This window comes from Lactuca virosa, chromosome 2 (genome assembly GCF_052849685.1).
Source record: "Lactuca virosa cultivar CGN04683 chromosome 2, Lactuca_virosa_CGN04683_v6, whole genome shotgun sequence".
In the NCBI taxonomy this organism is placed as follows: domain Eukaryota; kingdom Viridiplantae; phylum Streptophyta; class Magnoliopsida; order Asterales; family Asteraceae; genus Lactuca; species Lactuca virosa.
Genome location: NC_136427.1, coordinates 196,313,200 through 196,322,596, shown reverse-complemented (window position 1 = coordinate 196,322,596; position 9,397 = coordinate 196,313,200). Strand labels below are relative to the sequence as shown.

At 36.6% G+C, this 9,397-nt stretch overlaps 2 protein-coding genes across 2 annotated transcripts; one reads left to right on the top strand and one right to left on the bottom strand.

The window, feature by feature from the left end:
- Positions 1 to 5,943: 5,943 nt before the first annotated feature.
- DHAR3 (dehydroascorbate reductase 1) lies at positions 5,944 to 7,538 on the top strand. The gene is made up of 6 exons (XM_079079027.1): positions 5,944 to 6,258; positions 6,463 to 6,553; positions 6,627 to 6,770; positions 6,852 to 6,969; positions 7,048 to 7,188; positions 7,290 to 7,538. Exons 1-6 carry the CDS (start codon positions 6,042 to 6,044, stop codon positions 7,374 to 7,376), a joined length of 798 nt encoding a protein of 265 aa, XP_078935153.1. The 5' UTR covers positions 5,944 to 6,041; the 3' UTR covers positions 7,377 to 7,538.
- LOC145159969 (Pentatricopeptide repeat (PPR) superfamily protein) lies at positions 7,527 to 9,319 on the bottom strand. The gene has a single exon (XM_079079026.1). The coding sequence runs from the start codon at positions 9,264 to 9,266 to the stop codon at positions 7,620 to 7,622; it is 1,647 nt and encodes a 548-aa protein (XP_078935152.1). The 5' UTR covers positions 9,267 to 9,319; the 3' UTR covers positions 7,527 to 7,619.
- Between the last annotated feature and the right edge of the window lie 78 nt (positions 9,320 to 9,397).

Below are 9,397 nucleotides of genomic sequence, written 5' to 3'. Positions count from 1 at the left end.
TAAAAGTGTTTATTTATATTCATAGGGTTTGATACCATATTTGATTCATTTATTCTTGTGTTTCACTTTGCATGTTTTGACTTCCAGAATAACTAAGTCTCTCTTCCTGAATGATTAAGTTATTCAAACCATCCACAGTCGGTCATATGTTGGAAGTAGATATGAATCAAGACTTCCATGGGTTGGTTTGTAGAGGTCCAAGTTGGTGGACAAAGTGGTGCTACAACACTCATGAGTGCTCATAAGTTCTGAGTATTGGATTCAACCCGCGCTCATTTGAATCACTTCATGGATTTTATCACGAGTGATCATGAGACGATAATATCTTATATTCTTCAAACCTAGAGATATGAGTTGTTACTATGAGTTGGTTATACATTGATTGCACGAAAACGCATTTGGTAACTCGATGTTATAAAACGTGCCTTTGTGTATGATTCAACAAGTAGTAGAACAAGCCATATGAGTCGAAGTTTATCCATTCCTTTTACCTTCGGGATAAAAGCGATATGTGTGGGCCCCTCGATGATTCAGCGATGACACATGTGAGTGCTTGGCCAAGCCAGGACTGATTTGATTTGTTCAATCAGTCAGTCATCATAAATCGAAAATCGGGAAACAACAAATGGACAGAGAGAATGATTATAATCCATGTCTCAGTCCATATGATATCTAGAATGGAGGAATATATGATCCCTTATCTAATGGACAAGTCATTGACAATGTCAGAGTTCGACAGCGGCTTTAAGAGCTACGATTGCCAGTTAGGTTTTGAAGTCATACTCAATAATAGTTTTAGACTTATCCAAGTGGGAGACTGTTGGATTAATGTCTAAGTCCATAACTATATTTGGTATGTACTTGACCCGACCCGGCATGGTCCATTTGGGTTGCACTTCACCGGCACAATTTATATGGATAGTCTTTTGAGAATAGTATATTTATGATTTATATTAATATATTATAAGTTCTAATATATTAATATGGAATCATATTATTTAATTAGTATTGATCAAGAATTAATTTATAATTAATTAAGTGATCAAAAAGAACTAATTAAATATGGACTCTTATATATATAGAATGGGCCAAGTTCATTTAGGTTGGGCTAAGCTTTCATGGATGGTCCATGGAGCTTTTAACCCATGGATCCTATGTAAATGAAAGGTCATGGGTATTAGGGTTTACATGGATGTAACCCTAATCCTCCATAATATATAAAGGGGTCCTTGGCTCACAAAATTGGCACAAGTGTGTGAAAATAAGAGTGGGCCGATTTTAGTGTGCATACATATTCTCTCAAGTTCTTCCAAGGTGTTTTGGTGATTTGTGATTCCATTTGAGGCTTCCACACTATTGGGGCTAAGCTCTTAAAGCTTGAAGACATCAAGCTACATCAAAAGGTATGTCATCTAACTAGAACTTTGTAGTATAGGTGCTTCATAATATGCTAGTTAGGATGAAACCTTGGAATAGTTAATATTTACATGTATAATAGAGAAAACATAGATCCAAGGTTTATAGGGTTGCATGTACACCATAGGAGTGTTAGAATGCTCAAAACCCAACAGGTACCTCGATGATGGGACCGTCATTGGAGATTCAGAGGAGGTGGCCAGAGTTTTGGACATCATTAGGGTGGCAGGCCCAGGATTGGGGCTTGAGCTGAATATCAAGAAAACTGAGATATTTTGGCCTTTATGCGATGGTAAGAAGCTTCGTACATGTTTATTCCCTGTTGACATTGGGCGACCGTCAGTGGGGTGAAGCTTCTTAGAGGAACTGCTAGTAGAGATGCGGTTTTTATTAATGGGTTAGCCATGAAGAGGGTTGCCAAGGCTGTTGATTTGATGTGCCATCTACCACAGTTACATGACCCCCATAGTGAACCCCTTTTGCTTCGTTCTTGCATGGGTTTTGCCAAAATTTTCTTTAGCCTGAGAACGTGCCAACCCGTTCACATGGAAGAGGCTGCTTTGTGTTTTGATAAAGGGTTACGTGGGTCGATTAAGGACATTATGGTTTGCGGGGGTCCGTTCTTTGGGGACTGGCTTTGTTACCAATTAGGCTCGATGGTTTGGGGTTGTACTCAGCAGTAGAGGCTTCCTCCTATGCTTTTGTGGCCTCACGAGCTCAATCGTGGGTGTTACAAGACCACATCTTACGAAATAGCGGTATATGTGGTATGGATTCAGATTATGTTTGTGCTTTGACCTGTCTTCGTGATACAGTTTTGGGCTTTGATTTCAGCGGTCTTACTAATAAGGACACCACCCCTCCAAAAGCCCAACATTCATTGGCGAGTGTCCTTTTTAGTAAGATTGTCCAAGACATGGAAGTTCACTTCGACATGACGATTAGGCAAAAAGCAATTTTTGAGTGTCTAAGGGCCCCACATGCTCAGGATTTTCTTATGATTATTCCTATTGACGGTCTTGGCCAGCATATGTCGCTAGTGGAGTATCTTGTCATCCTCAAGTATCGCCTTATGATCCATTTATTTACGGCTGACGAGACTTGCCTTGTTTGTCGCAAGGCATGTTTGGACTCCTTTGGGGAGCATGCAGTTCATTGTAAAGAGCTCCCGGGTTTCAAGTACCGACACGATCTGGTTAGGGATGTTCTTTTTGACATATTTAGGCGCACTGGGGTTTCTGCCAAGAAAGAGGCACCTGTGAATTTTATGACTGACCCATTGGAAGGAAGATCAACACTTAGACCAGCTGATGTTTTAGTATTTGGATGGGCTGGAGGAAAAGATGCATGTATGGATCTAACAGGGGTTTCCCCTCTTGTGGACTTGGAAAGTGTGGTTTTCACTGTGGGGCAAGCTGCTTTAAAAGTTGCATCAAACAAAGTGGAAAAACATGAGAAAGCGTGCACGGAAAATCAACACACGTTTATACCCTTTGCATTTGATACTTTCGGTTTCCTTGCGCCAGAAGTTGTGGAGCTATTCAATAGAGTCCAACGTGTCATGCATAGTAATGTTATAACTCCAAGATCAATAGATGTTTTCAAAAGAATTTGTTTTGCCATCCAAAAAGGGGTTGAAGCACAGTTTGTTGCTCGTTTACCCATTATGTCTATATAAAATTTTCTTCTTTATTTAATATATAAAAAGAGGATTGATAAATATGTATAACTGTGATTTTTAAATAAAAGTAGCTATTTTGGTCCATTTATGGATAGGAGTTAAAATTTATCTTTCACATGCTATATAGGTAATTAAAAAAAAATAAAAATAAAAATAAAAAAATAACCGAATTAGAAGCCCCTTTCACTGTGGACTATATGAATTGATTCCTCTCTTTTTTTTTTTTTTTTTTGAACGGACAGCAGACATAAAATTAAAAACAAGCTAGCTAGAAACTAGCAAAACACAAGAACAAGAATGAGTTACAATGAACATGAAATAAAAGGGTTACAACACCAATAATGCCAATTAAGATCAACCTTTTGGCTCTACATTTAACCTAATTAAAAAGGTTTATTTGTATTTCATCCGCCGTTTTTATCGAGATATTTTCGATTCTTGAAAAGCTTTGCATTTCTATCCTTCCACACATACAAAAGAACAACATTTTTCAAAGCTAACAGAAACTTGAGCCTTGAGGAGGAACATTGCAGCCCATTTAAAAACTTTGCCCACTCAAGAATGTTCCCTTAGGCTCGTATCCAAGCCCACTCCAATCGATAGCCCAAATCCAAATCATCTTCCCTCTTTTGTAAATTTGGTGCAAGAGAAGTTCAATTTTGAGCTAAACGCCAAGTGAGACAGTTAATCGTGATTGGCATCCACCATTCTTTTTAAGTAAAAACGGATCCACATGAAAATACAATGAGTTAAATAATTAATTTGTGGCACTACTAAAATAGAACATGAATGCAACCTAATAACTTCATTGTAATTGGAGGCTAAAAACGGATTCACATTCTCTTTTTTTTCTTTTTGGGATAATGACTTCAAAGGGTAACCAACTATATACTTTGTATATATTTAGTCACTTAACTTTTTTTGGTGTACTGTCAACCCTTAAACTTGTATTTTTGTTTAAATCTTACCATTATTACCCGCATTAGCAGGTAAAACCTGTTTTGAGGGATTTGAGTTCCATCTCCGGTGATATTTCCGGCATTCCTTACCTCCGACGACATCTCCAATCATCTTCTCCGGCCACATCATATTTGAATTCGCGTTTTTTGAGTTATTGGGTTTCTAACATGGAAACATTTTGGCATCTTCTTAGGAAATCTAGTTTCAGCACCATAAAATCGAAAACATAAACGAGTTCTTGAGTTCGTGTAACCAAGAACTCTATATTTGCCATTGTTTACCAGATACTTGAAGAACCATTGAAGCCATGGATTTCTTTGAAAAGAAACCTCAAGAACACCAAATATCTTCTATCAATGGTGGACATTAGCTTCAAAGCACGATACATCTACATCGACATCGGAGCTAGAAACTATGGATCAAGCATGGAAGTTGGTTTTCCAAGTTGAATCAGACAAATGATTCAAGAATTTTTACCCAAAAAAAAGAACCAACCCTTCAAGATTTTCGAAATTGAATCAGACAAATGATTCCATCAAGAATACAAACCCAAGAAAAAGATAACCCTTACACAACTTGGCTATGAAACGAGACATTGTTCTTTGAGATCAAACGCCAACCAAACACCAAAAACGAAGATAAAGGAAGAGGGATGTGTCGGTCTTAATTCGCACAAACTCAATTAGTTTCTTATGGGATTTGAATAAGATTCAAGGGTTTGATTTCATGAATAGGTGAAGAACAATATTACAGAGAAAGATTTTGTGGTGGTGAAGATGGATATCGAAGGAACAGAGTTTGACAGTGTTTCACAAACCCTAACTCGAATCTGGAAATACTTTCACAAACCCCGACTCAAACATCAATATAACCTAAACGATTTCAAAACCCATTTTGAACTCGAAATCTGGAGGAAATCGAACTCCAGTAACCCTAGGGTTTTCTTGTGTTCATCTTCATCTTCACCAACTTCGATTTCAGGAACAAAATTGCAAACAATTTTATCTTCCTCTTCAAAGATTCGAATTTTCACACATAAACACCAAGAACACACAGTTAGGTGTGCTTTATGAGTTCATTTTCTGAATTTTTTTTGTCTGATTCCTTCAATAAAACCCACATTTAAAGTGTGCTGAAGGTAAGGAACGTCGGAAATGTCGCCGGAGAAGATGCCGGAAAATCATACTTGGCCGGAATACTTAGGTTTGGCCGGAAACCGGAAAAACCGACTATTACCGGTCATAGTGGTCTAATGTACAAGTTTCAATAAGTTCAAGGTTAAATAAAGCACGAAAAATAATTCAGTGACCAAATATGAACATTTCCTTAAGTATGTTACCCTTTCAAGTGATTATTCTTTTTTTTTTTCTTGCAGACCGATCATGATTTAAAGAAAAACCAGTCAAAAAGAAGGAAATCGTATTCCTACTGTCATCTCCTAGGTATCTTTACATTTTAATGATTTTAGATGTGATATACTATAAATTAAATTTGTCGTAATATTTTGATACTAAAAAAGTGATTTCTTCATAAAAGTTAAGATACTAAAAAAGTGATTTCTTCATAAAAGTTATGTTCTTGATCATTGTGTCATATTTGCGATTTACCAAACATGACCATAGTAGGTGTTTAATAAATTGAATAAAACAACTATAGAGTCGAAATACCAATTCGGACCTTACACTAGGCATGTAAAGTTGTAAACCAATTAAATCCTTTTGAAAAATATCATTTTAAAAATCTGTAAAATTTATTCCTTAAATATATATATATATATATATATATTTTTTAACAAACCTGGTAAATAGTAGTATATTAAAAGAAACTTTCTAAGAAATACTATTAATTTGTTTCATCCTCATTCTCACTTGGCAAAGAAATTGCACACGTCAACACAAACCTCATCGCTTGCGACATCAGTCACTCTAAAATAATACTCCGTCAGGCTTCACGTTATTAACCAATTCCTTTCCTTCGGCCAAAAATGTCTGCTATTCGAATCCATCCGCCTACTACGGCGTTGACGACATCTATCAAACACCTTACCTGCAACCCAAATAACCTCAACCTCTTCACCACCAATTCTCGCAATTTCAAGCGTTCTGGGTTCAGAAGAAACCTAACCCCCATCGCCATGTCTTCCAACCCTCTCGAGGTCTGCGCCAAATCGTCTATCACTGTCCCCAATAGGCTCGGCGACTGTAAGTTCCTATTCCTTCTTCTTCTCCGGTTTGTAGAATAACGTGCTCAATTCATCAATTGCTTTTATTTGATTGACATGAGATGTAATACTTACTTACTGTATTTGATTGTAAGAGTGGAATTTGATGAATTAATGCGACATTTCACGAGTGATATAAAATTTGGATGTGTAGTTATTGTGAGCGATTTCTCCTTGTTTTCAGGTCCTTTTACTCAGAGAGTTTTGTTGACTTTGGAGGAGAAGCATCTTCCTTACAATCTCAAATTAATTGATCTTGCTAACAAACCAGAATGGTAATCATACGCTACAGTATTCCCTTTCTGATACTTTAGTTTCTGTAGTCTTGACACTCTGAGTTTTCTGTAGGTTTCTAAGTATTAGCCCAGAAGGTAAAGTTCCTATCGTGAAGCTTGATGACAAATGGATAGCGGATTCAGATGTTATTACACAGACAGTAGAGGAGAAGTTCCCTGAACCACCATTGTTGACTCCACCTGAGAAAGCTTCCATGTATGTTTATGCTCTTTATCCCCCTTTTGTTCAATTCTTGACTTTCATTGCTCATTTCTGATTGGTGATTGATATGTGCAGTGGATCAAAGATTTTTTCAACATATATTGGATTCTTGAAAAGCAAAGACCCTAATGATGGAAAAGAAGAAGCTTTACTTAATGAGTTATCTGCTTTCAATGATTACATAAAAGAAAATGTGAGTTTCTCTAGTATCTTATATTGAATAGAGACACTATTATTTGTTAGTTGACTTGAATTTGACTTTCTTGAATAGGGCCCATTTATTAATGGGAAGGATATATCTGGTGCTGACTTGTCACTTGGACCAAAATTATACCATTTGGAGATTGTTTTAGGTCATTATAAGAAGTGGTCAATTCCAGATTCACTTCCTCATCTCAAAACCTATATGAAGGTACTCTACTTTACTTTCTACACCAATTCTTGTTAATATTTGCATAAATTTATCAACTTTATAGTTAATTGATGAAATTGAATGTTGTTGTATGCATACAGACTGTGTTCTCATTGGAGTCATTCACAAAAACTATGCCACTCACAGAAGATGTAATTGAGGGATGGAGGCCAAAAGTCATGGGTTAAAGTCTTAAATTAACTATGTTACTTGCATTTGTAATTTTGTTAAATTGTAGCATTCATTTGCATTATATGTAGTATAAGTGTTATTTCTTACAACAATTAATCAAGACAAGTAACATATTACACATAATTTCCATGTCAAATAGATGGCTACCACGTGTTTTATGACATGGTGTTTAATATATGGATTTAAATACTTGTCATCTTTTTGGTTTTATGATTCACAAAGATTCAAGCCACCATGATCTAATTTATATCCTTTTCTATTTCAAGATTGGAAATCAACTTATCATATGTGTAATCTATGGGGACTAAAGATCGAGCTTTCATTGTTCTAAAATATCTCTCTGATTCCTCCAATCTTCCACATTCACAAAGACTAACAACCAACCAAGTAAACACCAAAACCCCAGGAGACAGTTTCCTGTATTCCATTTCATAATAAACCTTTAAAACTCCCTCAACATCTCCATCACGTCCATAACCTGCAACAAGATAGGTATATGTATTTACATCTGGCAAGAACCCTTTATCCAACAAAAGAGTCAACATTTCATCTACTTTACAAACACTCTCACGTCCATTTACCATTTTAACCACTTCACTGAACGTTAAACAACTTGGAATGAATCCATTATGCACCATTTTTTGACAAAGATTCAAGCTTTCTTCAAATCTTCCGACTTTTGAAAAACCAACAATCATATGAGTATATGTGTCATTGTATGGCTTCAAACCGATATGTTCCATTTCTTTAAACAATTCATCTCCAATTTCAACCTTTCCAGCCTTACAATAGTCTCCTATAAACGATGTATGCACAAAGGAATTGGCCTTGAAACCTCTCTTGAGCATTTCATCGAACACCTCCCGTGCAGACTCTAATTGTCCTAACTTTATCTTGGCATATACGATCAAAGAATATGAAATGGTATCCGTAATCATGTTCTTTATCAACATCCTCTTTAACAAAACTAACCCATCTTCGATTTTTCCCTCCTCTATCATCGTGAAAACCAAACAAGTGTTAACGATCACTCTAGGCAAGCATCTCTTTCCATCAATCCTATCTATCATATCAACAAAAGTTTGCAGCTTTCCTTGTTTACACAATGCGTTAATCATGATCCCAGTAGTTTTTTCATTTGGGTATGTTCTATGTTTGATCATCTGCTCATAAACTCTCCAAACCAACTTAGTCTTATCTGATTTCTGAATTACGTGCAATAAGGTATTGTAACTGATAACACTCAATCTAAATCCATGTTCTCCCAAACAAAAACATACATCTATAGCCTCATCAATCATCCTCAACTTTGAACAAATTTGTATCGTTAAATCAAACACAAATGGAGTTGAACTAGTGACCTCATAACTACTCATCAACGAATGAATAAACGAGAGGACAGAAGAAGATCCTTTACAGTCAGGATCTTTCAAATTACCTGTAACAGATCGGATAAGAACTGATTCAATTAACGCGCTGGCATCTTTGATTAGCTTCGCATTAACCAAAATGTGTATTACAAGAGCGTACGTTTGTGTTTGGTGTGTGATGTTGCCGAAATGGGATGACCAGTGGAAGAAAGATAGAGCTTTTTTAGCATTTGGTGGTTCTTGGAGTTGAATCAGTACTTTGTTGATGATAGCTGAGTTTCTGACATCGACGAACTTAAGCTTCCGATTAAGGGTTTCCCAGTTGAGGTTATTTGAAAAGGATTTGCAGACGCAGGTGATTGTTTCAGCTGTCTTCTCTTCCTCTTCCTGCGCCGCCGCCGTGTGTGGTGATTCTGCCGCCGTATTAATGCAATTTTGAAAGCGAGGAAGGTTAGTATTGATTGAAGAAGAGGATTTGGTGTAGGGAATGATGATTCGGCGTAAGAGCGTCTTCATCAGCAGAAGTTTGATTGCAATTTGTTTGAAGTTCACGTCAGGCAGAACAACGATTTGCTCCGAAGTCAACTCAAATTCATATTGCGCCCCTTTTATGTTCTGAAGTTACATGTCAAGCCCTTGTTTTTCTC